The 23,020-nt window shown below is 48.5% G+C and overlaps 1 protein-coding gene across 1 annotated transcript in view; it reads right to left on the reverse strand.

Moving 5' to 3' along the window:
- The window catches only part of LOC127585427 (uncharacterized), a 127,062-nt gene that overhangs the window by 10,856 nt on the left and 93,186 nt on the right, over window positions 1-23,020 (reverse strand). The window contains exons 13-15 of the mRNA XM_052042852.1: window positions 15,940-16,008; window positions 10,476-10,600; window positions 3,594-3,756 (exon numbers count right to left, since the gene is read on the reverse strand). Coding sequence (XP_051898812.1) covers window positions 3,594-3,756; window positions 10,476-10,600; window positions 15,940-16,008 — 357 coding nt within the window. The remainder of the gene's footprint in view (window positions 1-3,593; window positions 3,757-10,475; window positions 10,601-15,939; window positions 16,009-23,020) is intronic.

A 23,020-nucleotide genomic window follows, 5' to 3' on the forward strand; every position in this document is an offset into this window, starting at 1 on the left:
ACAACGACTGTGAAGAGTGAAGAGAGAGGTTAAACTTTGTTCCACAGATAGTTATTAGGGAGGGAAGGGTTGGACTGGCAGTGTGGGGGTGGGGAAGGGTTGGGCACTGGCAATGTGGGGGTGGGGAAGGGTTGGACTGGCAGTGTGGGGGGAAGGGTTGGACACGTAGTGAGGGACGGGGAAGGGTTTGACACTGGCAGTGTGGGGGAAGGGTTGGGCACCAGGAGAAGGGGTGGGCACTGGCAGTGTGGAGGGGGTTGGGCACTGTCAGTGTGGGGGGAAGGGTTGGGCACTGGCAGTGTGGGGGAAGGGTTGGTCTAGCAGTGTGGGAGAAGAGGTGGCCGCTGGCAGTGTGGGGAGAAGAGGTGGCCGCTGGCAGTGTGGGGAGAAGAGGTGGCCGCTGGCAGTGTGGGGGGAAGGGGTGGGCACTGGCAGTGTGGGGGGAAGGGTTAGATACTGGCAGTGTGGGCGGAAGGGTTGGACACTGGCAGTGTGGGGGTGGGGAAGGGTTGGACTGGCAGTGTGGGGCAAGGGTTGGACACTGGCAGTGTGGGGGAAGGGTTGGTCTAGCAGTGTGGGGAGAAGAGGTGGCCGCTGGCAGTGTGGGGGGAAGGGGTGGGCACTGGCAGTGTGGGGGGAAGGGTTAGATACTGGCAGTGTGGGGGTGTGGAAGGGTTGGACTGGCAGTGTGGGGCAAGGGTTGGACACTGGCAGTGTGGGGGAAGGGTTGGTCTAGCAGTGTGGGGAAAGGGTTGGACACTGGCAGTGTGGGGGTGGGGAAGGGTTGGACTGGCAGTGTGGGGGTGTGGAAGGGTTGGACTGGCAGTGTGGGGCAAGGGTTGGACACTGGCAGTGTGGGGGAAGGGTTGGTCTAGCAGTGTGGGGAAAGGGTTGGACACTGGCAGTGTGGGGGTGGGGAAGGGTTGGACTGGCAGTGTCGGGGTCAGTGTTGGGATAAACCTTGAATGCATAAAGCACAAAAGATCGAAACAGCAGTGGGATTGTCCTCGGATCCCTCTCACAGTGAGACAGCAAAGGCTTCGTTCACTTGAACAACCTTTCCGTGATTAATGAGACACCACCCACCATCAAATGAATAACAGGCACCATTATTGGAAGAAGGTGTGGGGGGGGGGGTACAAATAATTTTACATATTTGGTATCATCCACTTCTTTAGTCACTGTTGGTTGGTTAATTACGAAAATGGACGACACTGGCACAAGTCTGTCTTTACTTCCCCTGGAAATGTGTTGGCGGACTCCCTGAGGAATGCTGCAACCTGTGCCGTCAGTGGGATTTGTTGTGAAAATTCCAAGAGGAATAAACTGAGGAACATCCTGGTGCATGTTCGGATGAGAAGGTGAGTGAGCTGGGGGGAATTGCGTTGGCGGTGACGTTCCTGTGTTGTAGGAGCGGGTGATCTGGCAGGTTCCGTGCGGCTGAGCTTGGTCAGTGGTTGCAGTGTCACCTGTGAACAGTAAATAGTGGGGGAGTGGTAGCAGGAATGGGGATCTCTGCTGGGCCCAACCCCTCCTCCTCACTGGGACCCTCTACCCTCCACTGGTACCCTCCCTTCTCTCCATCAGGTCCAACCAAACCCTCCTCTGGCTGACAAGAACTGCAGACCAAATTTCTGAGATAGCCCAGGAATGTTGTGTGGTAGCCATCAGCATGGTTAGGCCGACAAATCAAAATCACCTCTTCAGACCAGCAGAAGAAAACCAACCAACCATAACCACAACCTACAACAGTGGTGGATCCCAGTTGAGAGGGGTGGAGGGAGCACAGGACCCATTGGGGGGGTGGGGGGGGTACAGAGAGGCACAGGTCCCAGTGGAGAGGGCGCGCGGGTACCAGAGGGCAAGGATCGGGGATGGGGCTGGTGGAGGGCAGGGGGTCCCCGGGAGGAGGAGAAGGGGTGAGCCCAGCTGAGATCCCCACTCTATTTACCGTTCACAGGAGGCACTGCAGCCACTGACCAAGTTCAGCCACACTGAACCTGCTGGCCCAACCCTCCAGTAACACAGAAACATCATCGTGATTCTCTCCAGCTCATTCTCATCAGACCTTTCTTGGTTTAGGCTCCTTGGAATTTCCACATCAAATCCCACTGATGGGACAGGGATTCAGGGGCTGCAGCATTCCTGAGGGAGCCTGCCTCCACATTCCCATAGTAAGTAGAGACGGACTATTGGTGCAGTGCTGCCAGTGTCATTAAGAGTGCAAGAACCAATGTAAAGTTTGCAGGCTTGTCAACTGCCTGTAGGTAGACGTCTTTGCTCAGTGAGTTTGAGCTGGTCCTATCTGAGAATCCTCTCAGTCTGTGAAAGATCCAAACACAGGTTAAAGGTCTGGAACTCTGGCCCTTCAAGTGGAGACGTGGGCCAACATCGGGGGCTTCAGAGACGGACTGGTCAAGGAATCAGTCTCGGGCCTTGGGAGGTTTGAGGCATTGGTTGGAGTCTCAGAAGGTCAAACCTATTGGGAGATTGGAGGGTTAAGGGTCAGGGAATTGGAAGGTTGGGGCTTGATTCTTGCAAGGTCAGGAACAGCACTGATTGGTCAGTGTGGGGGGGGGTGAGGGAGGAAGGGGTTGGTAACATGCAGAGTGCAAGGGTGGGGAAGGAGTTAAGGATGGAAGGCAAGAATTAATCTCACCTTACACAAGTCCAGGTCCAACACTGTGTTAGTGAGGGTTATTGGTTACCAGCACAAACGATCGCTCCCTGGGCAACTTGTTCACAGGGAGTGACGTCATCCCACTTGTAACTGACAAAACTGTCTCAGTTACACAAGGTGACTCACACCAGGCATCACTCAAATCCCTGGAGTGACACAAAACGACCTCCCATTATCCCATTTCACAACAGGGAAAGTCAATCTTCAATCACTGAAGAAAAGGCGTTCTACAACTGAACTCCCAGTCCCACACCCTTCAAAGAGATTACCTCCAGTTCTTCCAAACTCTGTGAAATACCGTACTGTTACCCTCAGTCTCTCTTCAAAGAATGCCCCACACAGACCCCCCACTCCCCACCCATACCGATGCACTGAAGCTTCATTGCATTCCTCCAAGGTTAGTGTACTGTTACATGAGGATGTCAACAGTGGACATTGTCCTCCACCTGTGGCCTCATTATAATCTGATATAACTGCAACGTGGCTTCCACAGTCTCACTTATTATTATTTTCATATATACTAAAGGCTAACATACCATCCACCACCTGAATAACTTGCAGTATAGGTCATCCCCAGGTCACGGCAGGGTTCCCGTCCTGAGAACTGTTAGTAACCCGGACAGTTCGCAAGTCAGAAGTGTGGCTGCGAACCAGTTCCCCGGCAGCAGAAGATGCCTGCAGCCCTGCAGTAGCCGGCAAATCCATCCCGCCAGTCTCCCAAACGCTCATTTGTATGTGCGAACTGTACATAAGTCAGGAGTATGTAACCTGGGTAGGACCTGTATCTGACATTTCCTTCCTTTGGGTACATTTCCCCAAATCTGGATGCTGCCATTCACCTTACAAAATATATTCCCCTTTTTCCAAAATGAAAAGTTTCCCACTCAACCTCCATCATATTCCACCATCCAACCTCTGGCTCCAAACACATAATGATGTCGGACATTCCTGACTCCAGCACTTGTTTCATTCCCACATGGGTATCCTTGTAGAAGTTCTGGATTCGCAGGTCCAGGTGCTGCTGAAGATTGTGGCACAGCCGCTGGCACACTGCCGTGAGGTGCATTGCCACCACTCTGCAAGGTACCCAGCATGGTGCTGAGACACAGAGGCATCCCTTCACACTGCCTCACTTCACACAGATACAACTTCCACCAGAAGAAATACCCAGCTAAACACACCACTCCCGCACTAGGAGAAAGTCCTTTACAGATGCACCATAGAAAGCATCCTATCTGGATGTATCATGGTTTAGTACGGCAACTGCTCTGCCCAGGACCGCAAGAAACTGCAGAGAGTTGTGGACACAGCCCAGCACATTACAGACACCAGCCTCCCCTCCTTGGACTCTGTCTTTACCTCTCATTGTCTTGGTGAAGCAGCCAGCATAATCAAAGACCCCACCCACCCGGGACATTCTCTCTTCTCTCCTCTTCCATCAGGTAGAAGATACAGGAGCCTGAAGGCACATACCACCAGACTTAAGGACAGCTTCTACCCCACTGTGATAAGACTATTGAACAGTTCCCTTATACGATGAGATGGACTCTGACCTCACGATCTACCTTGTTGTGACCTTGCACCTTATTGCACTGCACTTTCTCTGTGGCTGTGACACTTTACTCTGTACTGTTATTGTTTTTACCTGTACTACATCAATGCACTCTGTACTAACTCAATGTAACTGCACTGTGTAATGAATTGACCTGTACGATTGGTTTGTAAGACAAGCTTTTCACTGTACCTCGGTACAAGTGACAATAATAAACCAATACCAACACAAAAACCCTCATGCAGAAGGCTTGAACAGGGAAGGGTTACAGTTAATCCTCCCCCAGACTGTTGCACAGAATGGTCCACATTGGGAGCACTGACTTTCCTGAAACTTACTGGTTCGAGCATTTCCTGCACCCTTTTCTTTAACACATTGTTTGCTGTTGTAACTTGCTGGAAATGTAGCAGCAAGGAATGCAGGACAACTGGCGACACTGAACTCAAGTTCTGACAAAGGGCCCCAGAGCTGAAACAAACTGTTTCTCCTCCCACAGATGCTGCCTTACCTGGTGAGTGTTACCAGCATTTTCTGTTTTTATTTCAGATTTCCAGCATCTGCAAGTTTTTTTAAAATGTTCTTGGAAAGTCAAAATCAGAAGAAACAGGAAGGGCAAGACGGCAATAACAGAAAAGCAAAAGAGACAGCTAAGCAAAGTTTGAAAAACAGACATTTTTAAAGAAGTAATGAGCTGCTGGAATGAGAGTTAGATTGTTCCTTTTCTGGACCAGCAAGGTTGACTGGCAAACATTCACCATTAAATCACCATTAATTACCAAACTTAACTTTAAACAGCTAGCTTAGCAGGCAGTTAACATCCTAAGCCACTAAGTTCTTAAAAAATGGAGACAGAGGAAGTTGTTCAGCACATTCTGAAGATTTGCAATTCATAGCCTCTTTCTCAATCATTTGCTCGCTGATTTGCACATTAATAAGTGTGTGTCAGTACAGCAACTCACGGTAGTGCAGCAGTTAGCATAACACTATTACAGCGCTAACGACCTGGGTTCAATTCCGGCTGCTGTCTGTAAGGAGTTTGTACGTTCTCCCCGTGTCTGCGTGAGTTTCCTCTGGGTGCTCTGGTTTCCTCCCACATTCCAAAAGACGTATGGGTTAGGAAGTCGTGGGTATGCTGTGTTGGTGCCGGAAGCGTGGCGACACTTGCGGGGTGCCCCCAGAACACTCGATGCAAAAGATGCATTCACTGTGTGCCTCCATGTACATGTGACTAATAAAGGTCTTATCTTCTTTCAGGAATATCTACCACGTTTTGTTGGGGCTACTCCCTCGCACTTAGCAGATCATTATTGAGCTTTCCCTCCCTCGTCCCCAGCCAACCCTGCATATACTCTGGGTTACTGCGGACACGCACCTGCTGGCAACTGAAATTCCTGACCTTATAGTTTGCGAGGGGAGACCAATGATATCCTACACAAGAGCTTGATTCTTCTATTGAGTTGAGCTTGGTAGGTACCTGGATGGTAGACAGCGATGGGACTGAGTTAATGTTTGGCTTCGTACAGGTTTTGAGGTTCCAGAAGGAGCAGCCCTGCCAGTTAGGCTCCCATCTACTTGATGTTTACAGCACAGATCAGTGCTACTCGTTTCCTGAAGCTGGAGCAGCTCGAACCAAGCTTTGGTCCTGTGGCAATGATCACATTTGTTTAACGTGATCTCCCTAATGGCCCTGCTCCCAGAAACAAGTTGCATCTTTAAACATGGGAAGACATGGTGTTTCACAGGAGCCCCATCAAGCACAAATTGGCTGACAGCCATACCAGGAGACATGAGGGCAAAGGGGTGATTTTAAGGAGAATCTTATGGGCAAGAAAGAGGCGGGGGAATTGAGGCAAGGACTGGCAGCTGAAGGAATGCCCAGGTGGAGTGATTAAATTCAGGGATATGCAACAGACCGGAGCTGGAGAACACAGAAATCCAGGAGGATAGTGAGGCTGCGGGTGGTCATACAGATAAGCAGAGTCAAGGTGATGGAGGGATTTGAAAACAAGTTTAGGATTTTAAATCTGAGGCACCACTGGGCGGAATTAATAATGGCTGGAGAGCACAAGGCTGTGGAATTAGAGATGTGAGGAAGGTCAGGCTTACGGAGATCGGATCTCAGGAGGCCAGCCAGGGGAGGAATTGTTGAATCAAGCGGCAGCTAATGATGAGGGCTGCAGCGTCAGGTGAGCTGGGGCGGTGGTGGTAATGGGTGACATTACTACACGAGGCTGTGTGAACCAGTGCCATTCAGTACAGGGAGGTTCAACCCACTCCCTGCTGCCAGATGGGTTGAAGCTGAGACCTCAGGAGAGAGCCCTTGAAAATGATGCACCTTGCTGCTTTTGCACGCTCACTGATCCATTTACAGGGAGCGAGAATAGCCGTGTCCAGAGGGTCAGACACTTGCCTCTACGTCAGAGGTTGAAGAGTCAGGTCAGAGCCTTGAGCATAAAAGTCAGTCCGAGGTGCCAGTGCAGTACTGAGGGTGTGGGCCACATCAGGGGTGACAAAGGAGATGTTAAGCCAAGGATGGGAGTGCTGTTAATGAAGTCATTTTTAAGCATAGGGGAGTTCCCTCTGGCGTCTTGGCCAATAATTATCTCAACTAATTTTCTGGCCATAATCATTTCACTTCATAATCAACCACACAGTCAGCAATTTAGCTCCCGAGTTTCCTACATTACAACAGTGATCAACGTTGGCTGTAAAGCAAGTTGGGACATGTTGACAATTTTAAAGGCACCACCCAAGGAAAGGCCTCTCTCTTGCAATGAAAGACGCGTTCAAACCAAGGAACAAAATCAAGATACTGACCCTATCACTGCTGGAGAGAGTCCATGAGTATCCTGTGTATGAATTCTGTTCTTCTGCTGAGGAAATGTTTGTATCAACCTGAACGGCAGACAATTGGAAGTTTAAAATACAGTAGACATTGAAATCTCAAAACCCTGCAGAATCTGAAATAAAAACAGAAAATGCTGGAAACACTAAGCAGGTCGGGCAGCATCTGTGGGGAATTAACGATTCAGATCCCAAAGCCTTCACCATATCTGGATAAGTTAGTTTTCAGTTGCAGGGAGGGTGGTGAAGGACAAAGGGAAGATCTCTGATTGGATGGGCCTGGGTTGCAGAGGTGATCCACCGCTGACAAAGCAATCAGTTCAATAGATTAATAAGGGAGTTAGAGGGAGAGAGAAAACAAATGGACCCATTAGAGCTGTGAAATACTGGCCAGAGCCAGAGCTGAAACTCGAAGGGAGAACGTGGAAGTACTCAACAGACCAGGCAAGTGAGAGCAGGATGGAGCAGGGCAGCAAAGGTAATGAAATCTGAGTTCTATGTGAGTGCAGGAAGCAGCACCAAGACAGTTGTCAATGTACCAGAAGAGTTGAGGAAAGGGTCCTGAGTAGGACTGAAACCAGGATCGTTCTAGTCCGCTAAAGATACGAGTGTAGCTTGGGCCCATGTGACTACCCACTGCTACACCTTTGATCTGGAGAACATGAATGGAGTTGAAGGAGAAATTGTTCCATTTAAGAATGAGCTTAGCCAGGTGAATGAGCCTGGTTGGACCTCCGTTCAAGGCCCCTCAGATTATCCTGACGTGGGATGGAGGTGTAGAGGGATTATACGTCCATGGTGTGAGCCAGTTGGGACCAGGAGCAGATATTTGTTTGCAATGAAAACCGTGTGCTACAATGCTGAGAGATTTGCACAAGATTACTAATGGAAGTTATCAAACCAGTGGAGCTAACACTCGCTGCTTGGAGTAACCATGGCAGGCTAGATATGGGAATGGAAACCTACTCTACAAACCTGGAGACACATCCAGAAGAGGTGGACACTGGAGGAAGGTTCTGCACACCAAGAGGGTGAGAAATCCATCTGGGTCAGAGATGGTTCCAGAGATGAAGGATTTCATCCACAGGATTGGAGTGGGGAAGCTGGGGTTGTTCTCCTCGGAACAAAGGAGGTAGGGTGGAGATTTGACGGAGATGTACAAGGCTGGGTTAGAAAGGGTAGACAGAGGGAAGCCAATTCCCATTGTAGGACAGTTCAAGGTCTGGTGATCACAGATTTAAAATGTTGGCCTAAGGTTACGAAGATGTGAGGAAAAAAACAATTTTTTCATGCAGAGGGTGATTATAATCTGGAACTCACTGCCTGCAGGAGGTTGAATCCATCAGGGCCTTCAACTGGGAATTGGACTGGCACTGGAGGGAGAACTTACAGGGAAAGAGCAGGGAAGTGGAATGATGGGATCACTCTCCCAGGAGCTAGCACTGACCCGATGGGCTGAACAGCCTTTCTTGCACCATAACCACTCTATGATAAAACGTCACCAGAGAGGTGAATAGCAGGACTCTAGAAACCAAAAGTGCAGATGCTGGGAACCCGAGATAAAAAGAGAAACTGCCCAAGGTACTCGGCAGGTCAGGCAGGAGGGATGTCCAAAGGACTTGGCCCCTGAAGTTTAATCACTATACCCGTGTGGTCAATCTTAGTGAAACGGTGCCTTCCAGCAACTGAGTACCTGGCTCCATTAACCACGTGCCGTCACTCACTGAGGAACAACTGACAACAACCAACAAATATCCCAACGCACCTGTAACATTGCTCCATCGCTCACCCACACAGCTTACTACTCTTAGGTAGGAGCAACGTTCCCTCTTCGGTGATCCGAGGACCACCAGAGGACATGCTTTCAAGGTTAGAGGGGAGAAGCGTAAATGTTGTGTGGGAGGCCTTTTTATGCCTTTTTATGCCTTTTTATGGGTTTCTTTTTTACGCAGAGAGTGGTAGGTGCTTGGAATGGGTTACCAGGGGTAGTAATGGAAGCAGGCAGTTTGGTGGAGTTTAAGAGGCTTTAGATAGACACGTGAAGATGAAGGGAATGGAGGGATGTGGATGATTCACAGGAAGAGGACATTTAGTATAAATTGGCATCAAATTGGCACCATATTATGGGCCGAATGGCCTGTCCCGTGCTATACTGTTCTATCTTCTCTCTCTGCTGTACTGGCTATTCAACTATAGCAGGCCCATCACACAGGTCCTTGTCATAGTAGTAATACAGTACAGAAATAGGCCCTTCAGCCCAACTTGTCAAGGAAGAAGCCCATCTAAGTTAGTCCCATTTGCCCACCTCTGGCCATATCCCTATGAAACTTTCCCCTCTATGTACCTGTCCATGTACCTGTCCAAGTACCTTCTAAATGTTGTTATTGTACCTGCCTCAACCACTTCCTCTGGCAGCTCGTTCCATATACTCACCACCCTCTGTGTGAAGAAGTTGCCCCTCAGGTCCCATCTTAAACCTAAGCCCCCTATTTCATGATTCCCCAACCCTGGGAAAGAGACTGTGTGCATTCACTCCATCTACGCCCTTTGTGATTTTATACACCTCTATAACTCTCCTACACTCTAATGAATAAAGTTCGAGCCTGCCTAACCTCTCCCTATAACTCAGGCGCTCGAGTCCTGACAACGTCTTCTTTGCACTCTTTCCAGCTAAATGACATTTTCCCTTTAGCAGGGTGACCAAAACTGAACACAAAACTCCAGGTGCGGTCTCACCAATGTCTTGTACAACTGCAACATTACATCCCAACTCCTACACTCAGTGCCCCGACTGATGAAGGCCAGTGTGCCAAATGCCTCCTTCATCACCTCGTCTACCTGTGACACCACTTTCAGGGAACCATGAACTCCTACAATGTACTCAAAGTCACACTGTCTTCTTTCTTGCAGTAGGTGGAAGGCAGATGCTGAGTGCAGCAGTGGGCTGGTGTGAGATCACTTGAGGAGAGAGAGGGTGCTGGTGACCAGGGGACTGGCCCACCAGGGCAGCGCAGTGGAGATCACTCAAGTGGCGAACAACATGCTCCTAGTTTCTGTAACGCTATTACGGCGCCAACGACCCGGCTCTGTAAGGAGCTTGTATGTTCGCCCGTGTCTGCGTGGGTTTCCTCCGGGTGCTCTGGTTTCCTCCCACATCCCGAAAGACGTACGGGTTAGGAGTTGTGTGTGTGCTATGTTGGTGCCAGAAGCGTGGCGACACTTGCGGGCTGCCCCCCAGCACATTTTCATTAACACAAAAAGATGTATTTCACTGTGAGTTTCGATGTATATGTGACTAATAAATAAATATCTTATTCCACAATCTTTTGGGGTTATCAGATAGACGGTTTCGACGTACCCCCTGCTCTCCCCATGACAATATCTTTGTCTCTTTCTTACTTTGGATTCCCCAAAAATCCCACTTGCATGGATCCCGGGTTGGAGTTGCTGAGGTCTGAAGGTGGCACCCACTCACACCACCAGACAAGACAACGGCACCCCACAAACAGCAGGGTGCCGTGTAGCTGTGAGTCACCCAAAGCCCAATCAAGGTGAGAGTCCTCCCTCTAAACCCTGTTGGCTTAGTTTTCTTTCAGCTCCGAGGTCACAGCCACACAGCACAGAAAGAGGCCCTTCACCCACTGTTCATGCTGACCATCAAACACCCATTTACACTGATTCCATTTTATTCCCCCATGTTCCATTCAACTCTCCTCAGATCCTACCCTTCACCTACACACAAGGGACAATTTACAGCGGCAAATTAACCCACCGACCTGCACATCTTTGGGATCTGGGAGGAAAGCCAAGCACCCGGAGGAAACCCACACGGTCACAGGGAGAACGTGCAAGCTCCACGCAGACAGCACCCGAGGTCAGGATTGAACCCAGGTTACTGGAGCTGTGAGGCAGCGGCTCACCTCACTGCACCACTGTGCCACAGTTGATAAAGTAGTATCTTGATGTCAAGAGTAGTCTCTCTCCCTCTCGTCAGAGTTCCGCACTTGGGTCCATGTTTAGACCAAAGCTGTAATGAGGTCTGGAGTCAACTGGTTCTGGCAGAACCAAAACTGAGTGACTTAGAGTGATAGAGCAATGGAGAGATGCAGCACGGAAACAGGCCCTTCACACCACTGAATCCATGCCAACCATCAACCAGAAATTTACACTAATCCTACATTAATCCAATTTTTTTTATTCACCCAACATTCCCATCAACTCCCCCTCCCCCCAAACCACACGTGAGGGGCAATCTACAGCAGCGACCCACACGTCTTTGGGGCGTGGGAGCAAACCGGAACACCTGGAGGGAACCCACACGGTCACATGGAAAATGTACAAAGTTCATATCTTCTTCCATCATGTTCATGATGAAGGAGACGAGGCGTGTGGGATTGGAGTTGGCCAGGTGGAATTTGTCCTTTTTTTAATGCAGACTCAGTATCCCTGGGCAGTGTTGTAGATGTATTGGAATACCTGGGCTCGTCTCACCCAGCTATGGGGCTCAAGTCTTCAGTGCAAAAGCAACGGGTTTAACGAGGTGTGAACAGGAACATGATCTTCTTGCAGAGGATGGTGAATCAGAGGAAAAGGCATTTCAGGAGGGAATTCGAGAGCCTGGAGCTTTGGCATCTGAGGGCGCGACCCAAATGATAAAGAAATTAGATCTGAGGATGATGAGACTTGGAGGGGTGGGGAAGTCACAAAGGATTAGAGGGCTGCGAGATATTGCAGCAATGTGGAGGGGAAAAGCATGCAGAGATCCGAAAACAAGGTTGTAAACTTTCAAGTTAAGCGGGTATCAGTGTAGCTGAGAGAACACAGAGCTGACGTGTGAGGACTCAGTGGAAGTTATAACTCGGGTTTGGGCAGACTCATGAGGAAACTCAGATGGACAAGGAATACAGCAGCAAATAACGCAGGGTCAGTAACTGGTGAGACACTTCAGTCAGGCTCTACAATATCTGGTGAGACACTTCAGTCAGGTGCTGCATCTCTCAATATCTGGCATGGGACAACCTCGGTTCACTCTGAGGTCTGTGACGAATTAGCTGACTGTACAAGATCACAACAAACCGAAACGGGAGCAGACATTCGGCCCCTCAAGCCCGCTCTGCCACTCAACAAGATCATGGCTGATGTAACATCGATCTCTGTTTGGAATATAATCAGTGACTGAGTCTCCAAAGTCCAACGGGGCAGAGAATTTCAAAGATTCACCACCCATAGTGAAGAAATATCCTCCCACTTTAGTTTGAAGTGGCCTGTTCCTCATTTTAAGACTTTGGCCCCCAGTCCAGACTCCCTAGCCAGAGAAAACATCCTCCCCACACCTACACTGTTGAGTCCTCTCAGTATTTTGTATGTCTCAAAGAGATCACCTCTCATTCTCCTGAACTCTGCGGTATATTGGCCTAGCCTATTCCATCTCTCCTCATGTGGTAGAGCAGCCGACCTCCGAACCTTCAATGCAAACCATCATTCTTTAGGTAAGACCAGAATTGTCCACAAACGTGATATCTCCTAGATTGGTGTTGGTTTATTATTGTCACTTGTACCGAGGTACAGTGAAAAACTTGTCTCACAAACCGATCGTACAGGTCAATTCATTACACAGTGCAGATACATTGAGTTAGTACAGAGTGCATTGATGTAGTACAGGTAAAAACAATAACAGTACAGAGTAAAGTGTCACAGGTACAGAGAAAGTGCAGTGCAATAAGGTGCAAGGTCACAACAAGGTAGATCGTGAGGTCAGAGTCCATTTCATTGTATAAAGGAACCGTTTGTAGTGTGACATCTTTACTCTCAAACTCAAATCTTCTTGCAACAAAGGCCAACGTACCATTGCCTTCCCCACAGTCTACTCCACCAGTATACTTGCTTTCAGTGATTTGTACACGAGCTTCCTTTGAACATCAACTTATCCCAAATATTCACCATTTAAACATTTAAAAACAGCATTTCTGCTTTTTCTTTCAGGGTGGAAAATGACATTTTTCTTGCTCTGTTTCTATACCTGCTATGTTACTGCCCACTCACTCAGCTTCCCCACATCCCCCTCTTTGCATCCTCATCACCTTTCTCGTTCCCTTTTTAGAGTCATGGAGTTGTACAGCACAGAAAACAGGCCCTTCGGTCCAACTCGTTCACCCAAGTTAACTAACTGAGCTAGTCCCATTTGCCTGCGTTTGGCCCATATCCCTCTAAACCTTTCCAGTCCAAATGTCTTTTAAATGTCATAATTGTACCTGACTCTACCACTTCCAACTGGCAGCTCATTCCACATTTGCACCACCCTCTGTGGGGAAAAGTTGCCTCTCAAGTCTCTTTTAAAACTTTTCCCTCTCATTTTAAACCCGTGCCCACTAGTTTTGGACTCCCCTACCCTAGAGAAAAGACTGTGACCGTTCACCTTATCCACGCCCCTCATGATTTTATAAACCTCTACAAGGTCACCCCTCAGCCTCCTACGCTCCAGAGAAATATATCCCAGCCTATCCAGCCTCTCCTTCTAACTCAAACCCTCCAATCCCAGTAATTTCCTCATAAATCTTTTTTTTGTACTCTTTCCAGTTAAATGACTTCCTTTCTACAGTAGGGTGACCAGAACTGTACGCAGTACTCCAAATGTGTTCTATGTCATCACCAAACTTGGAAATGTTGAATAATCGGGGCCCAAGCATTGATCTCTGCAGTACCCTTCTAGTTACAGCCTCCAAACCAGGGAAGGACCCCTTTACTCTGTGTCCTATCTGTTAACCAACTTCAATCTACACTAGTCTATTAACTCCAGTTCCACATGCCCTAACCTTGTTCACCAACTTCCAGTGTGGCACCTCATCAAAAGCCTTCTGAAAATCCAAATACATCACACCCACTGGTTCTCCCTCATTTATCCTACTAGATATATCCTCAAAAACTCTAATAGCTCACTCAAAACATGACTTCCCTTTCATAAATCCATGTTGATTCTGCTTAATACACTTAGTTTTTTACGTGATTTGATATCACATTCTTTATTATAGATTCCAACATTTTTCCCAACTACTAGTCTTAGGTTAAGAGGCCGGTAGTTCCCTGTTTTCCCTTTCTTAAATATTGGAGCTGCATTTACTACCTTCCAATCTGCAGGAACCATTCCAGAGCCTGTAACATTTTGGAAGATTGCAACCAGAATATCTACCAGTTCTGAAGCCAACTTCTTCAAAACTCTGGGAAACAGATCATCAGGTCTTAGAACATGAACATTCCAGCACAGGAACAGGCCCTTCGGCCCACCATATCTGTGCCGACCATGATGCCAATTTAAACTAATCCTATCTGCCTGCACGTGGTCTGCGTCCCTCTGCTCCCGGACTGTTCCTGGGCCTGTCTAAATGCCCGTTAAATGTTGCTATTGTATCTGCTTCCACCACCTCCTCTGGCAACGCATTCCAGGCACCCACCACCCTCTGTGTAAACATAAACTTGCCTCATAGACCTCCTTTAAACTTTCTCCCCCTCACCTTAAACCTATGCTCTCTAGTACTTGACATTTTCACCCTGGGAAAAAAACTCTGACTATCTACCCTATTTATACCTCTCATGACTTTATATAATTCTATTAGGTTGTCCCTCAGCCTCCGACACTCCAGAGAAAACAATCCAAATTTGTCTAACCTCTCTTTATAGCTAATCCTCTCTAATCCAGGCAACATCCTGGTGAACCTCTTCTGCACCCTCTCCAAAGCCGCGACTTCCTTCCTGTAATGCAGTGACCAGCCTTGGATGTAAAAGATCCCATGAGATTGCTTTGAAGAGCAGAGGAGTTCTCCCAAGTGTCCCAGGCAACACTTATCACTGAAGCAGATTATCTGGCCACTATTGCATTACTCTCTGTCGGACCGTGCTGGGACCAAACTGGCTGTGAAGTTTCGACAGGAACTACACTTTAAGTATAATTCATTGAACATAAGAAATAGGAGCAGGAGGAGGCCATCTAGCCCACTGAGCCTGCTCTGCCATTCAATAACATCATGGCTGATCTGGTCGTGGACTCAGATCCACCTACCTGCCTTTTCCCCATAACCCTTAATTCCCCTACTATGCAAAAATCTATCTAACTGCATCTTAAATATATTTAATGAGGTAGCCTCTACTGCTTCCCTGGGCAGAGAATTCCACAGATTCACTACTCTCTGGGAAAAGCAGTTCCTCCTCATCTCGTCTTAAATCTACTCCCCTGAATCTTGAGGCCATGTCCCCTGGTTCTAGTCTCATGTACCAGTGGAAACAACCTTCCTGCCTCTATCTTATCTATCCCTTTCATAATTTTATATTTCTATAAGATCACCTCTCATTCTTCTGAATTCCAGCGAGTATAGTCCCAGGTTATTCAATCTCTCCTCATAGGCTGACCCCCTCATCTCCGGAATCAATCTGGTGAACCTCCTCTGTGCCGCCTCCAAAGCCAGTATATCTTTCCACAAGTAAGGAGACCAGAACTGCACACAGTACTCCAGGTGCGGCCTCACCAGTACCCTGTACAGTTGCAGCATAACCTCCCTGCTCTTAAATTCAATCCCTCTCGCAATGAAGGCCAACATTCCATTTGCTGCCTTGATAACCTGCAAACCAACCTCTTGTGATTCATGCACCAGCACTCCCAAGTCCCTCTGCACAACAGCATGCTGGATTCTTTCACCATTTAAATAATAATCTGATCTTCTATTTTTACTTCCAAAGTGGATGACCTCGCATAATTCATTGGGCTTTGTGACGTTTGTGACACAATGTGGACAACAGACACTATACAAACATGAGACTTCTTTCTTGCACTGGGGGCCACACTTAAAACAAGAGATAAAGTGAAAACACTGACCCGATCACTCCTGGAAAAAGCCCGAAGATAGGCTGGGTGAGGGGTCCGTTCAGAGAAATTCGCTTCAACCTAAATGACAGACAGTTACAAATTAAAACACAAAGGAATCATTCTGGGCATTTCAAACAGTTGTATGTAAGAAGGCAAACAAACACCAACATGCAACAACAGTAATGGCAAGGCGACATATGACGCAGAGGGGAACCCGGGCATTGGCTGCCTTGTCCGTCTGGGTGAAAGGTGGCTTGGGGAAAGCTTTTGCGAGTGCGTTGGTGCTGGAGGTGCTGAGGAGCAGACAGAGAGGGGATAGAGGAGGGAAAAACAGACAGAGCAAGGTGGGGGGGGGGGAGTGAGCAGCGTCTCCACACTCCCCTCCCCCCACCTCACCCCATCTGTTGTTCTTTCTTTCTCCCCTCTCTCTCCATCTCTCATTCACCTGCCACAGTCTCCCAACTCCACACCCGCTCCCCTCCCCTACCTGTCCGTCATCTTACAGCCCCCCCTCGGTCTCCCTTCTCACCACTCCCCTTTCTCCTCTTTGTACCGGCCACCTCGCCTCTCCACTCTTAGTCCTGACGCAGGGTTTTGATCCGAAAAGTCAACATTTCCTTTCCTCCCACAGATGCTGCTCAACCGGCTGAGTTCCTCCAGCTCATTGTTTGTCGCTGTTACCACAGCTGCTGCCTCACAGCCTGAGTAATCCAGTCACAGGGCCCGTTGCTCTGCCGGGCATCCGCCTCAGACCGAACCTCACTGTCGACAATGTCGGTGTCATACTGAACACAAGGTGACCTTCTCACCACCACTAAACCTGCCCACGCTCACCACCACTTGACAATGAATTTAAGTGGTCACAAAGGAACCAACTACAAAGGAAGCTGGTTGTCTTATCCCAGGACACGGAAAGACTTTGCCTTTAAATGGCAGATTTCCATAGTTTCTCTATTTCCAACATAAAGGGAGGCCATTCAGTCCATACCAGCTCTCCGTGCAATCCCATCACTCCATTCACCCACTTGTAACGGATTCTCCCCACACTCCCATCAACTGCTCCAGTTCTCCTGTCACTCACTCTGGCAGCTCATTCCATATACCCAGCACCTTCTGTGCGAGAAGGTGGTGGGTGCCTGAGGGACAACTTATGGAGAGAGTCAGGAAGGTACTAAGTCCTTGAGAAGAGAAGCTATTGAAGGTGATTCTCAGCCTATTGTTGGAAGAAGAGAACCAGATTGTAGCGGTTAGCGTAACGCTGTTACAGCGCCAGCGACCCAGATTCAATTCCGGCCGCTGTCTGTAAGGAGCTTGTACGTTCTCCCCATGTCTGCGTAGGTTTCCTCTGGGTGTTCTGGTTTCCCCCCACATTCCAAAGACGTACGGGTTAGGAAGTTATGGGAATGCTACGTTGGTGCCAGAAGTGTGGAGACACTTGTGGGCTGCCCCCAGAACACTCTACGCAAAAGATGCATTTCACTGTCTGTTTCGATGTACATGTGACTAATAAAGAAATCTTATCTTATCTTAGATGTACCCAGACATAGTGACTTAGCGAACTGCTTTGGAGGAGGAGGGTGTGGTCAGCCATGTCAAAGGCTATAGAATGATCAAGGCAGAATGGATTATCTTTGCATTAATCAAACGAGAGCTCATTAGTGACTCTGATAATGTGGGTGTCATGACATAGGAGAGACCAATTGAAGGCACAGCACCACAGCACTAGAGACTCGGGTTCAATCCTGACCTCAGGTTCTGTCTGAGTGGAGGTTGCATGTTCTCCCTGTGACCACATGGGTTTCCTCCGGGCGCTCCAGTTTCCTCCCACATCCCAGGTTGGTGGGTTAGTTGGCCGCTGTAAATTGCTCCTAGTGTGTGGGTGAGTGGCAGAATCTGGGGGAGTTGATGGGAACGTGGGGAGAAAATGGGATTGGTGTAGGATTGGTGCAAATAGGTGGTTGATGGTCAGCACGGACTCAGTGGGCTGAAGAGCCTGTTTCTGTGCTGTATCTCCCTATGACCTTAGGATCAAATTCTGGAAATGATGGATGTGAGTCCAGAAATGGGAGGGTGCTTCACGGGAAAGGAGTAGTATGGGTTGTTTTAAGAGGGGAAGATGATAACTGATAGAAGGGGGAGAGAGAACAGTGAACAATGCCGTTAATATGGGGGCCATGAAGGAAAGTTGGGTGGTGCGTTTAGTGGGAGAAAGGTCAAGGAATTGGGAACTGGACCTCGTGGAGAGGACCTGTGGAGAAAGGAATGGAAGCAGGGATAGAAGCGAGGGCTGGAGGAAACTTGAGTAATTGGGCCTGATGGGACTGTGGGAAGGACGGGAAGCTACAGAGGCAGCTCCCTGGAAGATTCCTGTTGTAGTAACAAAGAATTCCATGAGCTCCTTGCATATTGGATGTGAAGATAGAGAAGAGTGGGGGGAGGGGTTTAAATAAATAGTCTGCCAAGGATTATCTCTACATTCCAAATACTAAACCAGCCATCCATGACGTTCATATCTGGTGTTAAGGACTAGAGGTGGGAGTAATACCAGAGGGAACACAAAGGTGAGAGAAGCAGGGATTGCCTGAATTGGGCTGAGTACATCAAAGGTCAAGGTGGTGGTTTAGCGAGCAGGTCAGCAGTGACAAACGTCATGGAAAATGGGGGACCGAAGTCCCAGCGGTTGACCTTTTGACGACGCAGAACAAAGTGGATTGGGAGACTGCCCTTTCCACTGACAGGCGAGGAGGATGAGAGTTTGGGAGAGTTTGGGAAATGTCAGGAGGAGACCATGCTTGAAGTATTGTGTACGGTTTTGACTGCCCCATTATAGGAAAGGCATCATTAAGCTGAAAGAGTGCAAAGTAATTTTCGAGAATATTGCCAGGACTCAAGGGCCAAAGTTACAGGGAGAGGTTGGGCAGGTTGGGACTCTATTCCTTGGAGCGTGGGAGACTGAGGGGTGACCTTATAGAGCTATACAAAATCATGAGGGGTGTAGATAAAGGTGAATGCACACAGTCTTTTTACCAGAGAAATGGAACCAAAAACTATAGAGCATAGGTTTAAGGTCACAGGGGAAAGGATTAAAAGGGACCCGAGGGGCAACTTCTTCACCCAGAGGATGGTGTGTATATGGAACGAGCTGCCACAGAAAGTTGTTGAGACAGGTATAGCAACAACACTTGGATAAGAACATGGATAGGAGAGGTTTAGAGGGATATGGGTCAAAACACAGCACATGGAACTAGCTTAGGTGGGCACCTTGGTCAGCATGGATGAGTTGGGCCGAAGGGCCTGTTTCCCTGCTGTATTACTTATGAATCTATTACTTAGGCAGAGATTAGTACAAGGAAGAGAACACAAATGACTGAAGCCAAGGAAGGTGGTAAGGTCAAAGGGATGGTCATGAACATTGGGTTTCAATAGATTCTGGATCTACTTCCATGTGAAGCAGATCCAGAAGGTGAACAAGGAGGGAGAGGTTAAGGGAAGATCGTGAGGCATCAAATTCAGAGGACAGAGAATATGGTGAATTGAAATAGAGGTTATAGTCACTTGTTGCAGGAGCTCTGGGGATAAAGACAGCGAAGAAATGTTTTTCTTTGGATGGGCAGTAGAGAACGAGGAATTTACATGAGAGGCATGGATCGAGGTGAGGTGCTTAGAAGGAGAAAGTGCTTAGAAGGAGAGAAAGTGGCAAAGGAGTAGGGGACAGCGCCGATAGCTCCCACTAGTCAGGTCAGGGTCAGTGGTCTCAGGCACAGCCAGCCAACGAGCTTTTCTTTCAGGAGAAGGGATCATCACACCTTATCCATCAGGAGGTAGGTGTTCACAAGAAGCTCACTGAAGATTTAGAAGTGACCAGATGTAAAGGGCAGAGGAAGGAATGTGCTGGTGCTGGTAAATGGGATTAGTATAGCTGGGCACTTGGTGGTTAGCATGGACGTGGTGGGCCGAAGGGCCTGTCCCTATACTGTATGACTCTATGAAATTCAAGAGGGTAGAGTACTCAAGGTGTGAACTGAACAAAGGCATAATGACAAGACAGGGATCCAGGTGTACACAGAAAGATGCTCATGGATCAGGTGTGGAAGCCAAAACCTGCAGGTGAACAGACCCAAAACACTCCAGTGACATGGACTTGGTTGCATGGTAATTAATATGCTAAATAGTCCTAGAGGTGACCAACAAAGGGAGAGGAAACAAGTCCAGATTTAGAGTCAGAAGTCCCTCGATGGGATAAAGTTGACGTAGGTAGGCAGAGTCCACACAGAGAAGCAACGTTCAGGGATGTGGTGGGTGAGAGGAACCCAGGGGCAGTAAGAGGCTGCACCATCCGCAGAGGGTATCTCCATTGGTCTTAAGGTCCTGATAGTGTGTGGAATTGGTGAAGGGCAAGGGTTGGTGGGGAGATGCAGTTGGTCACCACAAGATCCATAACTTACCTCAACCCAGAACCGTGACCCCCTTACAAGGAACCAGACTGTGACTGGAGCTCAGTGCGTCTGTTGATCACCAACACAGCAGCAAAGGCTGTCAGATAGTCAAGATAAAAATGAATGCAATTGAGTAGGAGAACAGCAGCCCAACGGCTATCATAGAGCGTAGCCCAGAGACGAAGCCTATACACAGTCAGAATATTACAAGGGCTCAAAGCCCTTTAACCTTTGCTTGTTATCACAATAGGAACACATGTGTCAGGCTGTTGTTCACTGACTACAGCTCGGCGTTCAACACCATCAACCACTCAAGACTTATCGTCAGGCTCCAAGACCTGGGCCTCTGTACCTCCCTCTGTAAATGAACCTTCGACTCCCTCAGTGCGAGACCACAATCAGTCAGATCGGAAACCTCATCTCCTTCTCACTGACCATCAACACAGCGCACATCAGGGCTGCTGCTTAGCCCTCTGCTCTACTCTCTCTATACCTACAACCGTGTGGCTAAGCACAGCTCCAAAGCCATCTACATATTTGCCGATGACAACACTGTTGTTGGCAGAATCACGGATGGTGACAGGTGGTGTACAGGAGTGAGGTAGGTCAGCTGGATGAGTGGTGTCGCAACAACAACCTTGCACTCAACATCAGCAAGACCAAGGGACCAATCGTAGACTTTGGAAAGGGGAAGTCAGGCAAACACACACCAGTCCTCATTGAAGTATCTGCGGTGGAAAGGGTGAGCAGCTTCGAGTTCCTGAGTGTTAACATCTTGGAGGACCTATCCTGGGCTCAGCACATAGATGCAACCCTGAAGACAGTGTGTCAGCATCTCTACTTTCTTAGAAGTTTAAGGATATTTGACAGGTCATCGAAGACTGGCGAACCTCTACAGATGTACAGTGGAAAGTGTTCTGACTGGTTGCATCACGGCCTGGTATGGAAACTCCAATGCACAGGTACACAAGCGACTACAGAGAGTAGTGGGCTCAGCCAGTTCCACCATGGGTACAGCTCTCCCCACCACAGACGACATCTACAAGAAGCGATGTCTCAGGATCCATCATCAGGGACACCCACCATCCGGGCCGTGCCTGCTTCTCAGTGCTGCCATCAGGCAGGAGCTACAGGAGCCTAAAGACCCACACCTCAAGGTTCAACAACAGCTTCTTCCCCACTGCCGTCAGGTTCTTGAACCCACCTGAAAGACCCCAACGCTACCTTGGACGGTATTTCTTTTACTCCCTTTCAACTTGCACTAGTGTTACGTTTATTTTGCACATGTATGTATAATTTAGGTTAATTTAAGTTGATGTTAACTTATGTTTGTCATGTTTTTTATATATTGTGCTGTTGCTGCAAAAAACTCATTTTCTTGGCATTTATTCCCTGGGTATGTACGTCTATGAGCTTGAACTGAATTGAACCAGCTCTAGACTGACATGCATGAGGGAGGTGGTCCAGACGGACCATTCTGCCTTCAGATGCTGTGAACTGCACTGCGATTAAGGTCCATGAAAGCTCCTCTTCCCCAAAAGCCACTTCACTGTAAAGTGAAGTGACTGAGCAGGTACACAGTAAAGTGGCTGAGCAATGATGTGATCCACTGTTAGGAGGGTCACTTAGCACAGTCACTGATTGGACGCATCAGGCTTAGGCTGGTGCTGCTGCCCAGCACACTTCGTGCTGTCCTGATATTGCTCTTCCAAACTCTTCACAGGTGTTGGACTGGTTCCCTGGTCGGATGGTGGTGGCTACAGACTTGAGATGGGATGGAGCTGCTGATGGCCCCCAATTCCACGTTGATTCCAGTCTTTAGCAGCCATCTGCTCCACACTTACCTCGTTCAGCATGGTGCTAGTGTCACATAACACAATGCAGGGTGTGCAGACAGAACCTCTTCTCTGCGAGGACTGTGCCCTGGTTACTCCCAGCGACTCACCGACTGATCTTTCTGCCCCCATTTTTCGGGGCGTCGGTGTTGCCGACAAGGCTAACATTTAACTGCCCTGCAGCTAACGCCAATGAGTCAACACCTTGCACTGCTGCGTTCCCTCAGGAGGGGGTTATTTCCAGAAGGAATTTCAGAACTTTGGCCCAGTGACGGTGAGGGAATATATTTCCAACTTGACATTGGTGGTGGTGTTCCCAGTACAGGGAGATTGGCCAGGGTGAGATCAGCAGAAGGACAGCAGTGGTTCAAGGAGGTGGCTCACCACCAACTTCTCAGGGGCAATTAGGGACAGGCAACAAATGCTGACCCTGCCCTGATTCCTAGAGACAGGAAAAAAAACTTTCCCAACAAATCCCTGGCATCGACTCTCTCATCACCAGTACTTCCATCAAGGTTGAGTTTGCCATCAATATATGTGAGCTCGCTTGTTCAGTGACAGAATCATTGAGCTCCCTTGCTGATGGATATTGCAGCCCCTTCACCCCAATCTATTGGGACTGCACATGTAAGAATACTGCCAGAGATCCCTGAGTGACAGCCACCGATACTAGAATATTAAATCGGCCACTCACCCTGTGTTAAAAGTAGCCCATGAAATACACCGGGACCAATTTAACCCCAGGCCCAGTGGATGGGGAGCAAGGGCCCAGGGTCTGGTGGAGGTAAGAGACAGTTGAGTAAAGATGGGAGACTTTTC

The sequence above is a fragment of the Pristis pectinata genome, chromosome 33, assembly GCF_009764475.1.
Source record: "Pristis pectinata isolate sPriPec2 chromosome 33, sPriPec2.1.pri, whole genome shotgun sequence".
In the NCBI taxonomy this organism is placed as follows: Eukaryota; Metazoa; Chordata; class Chondrichthyes; order Rhinopristiformes; family Pristidae; genus Pristis; species Pristis pectinata.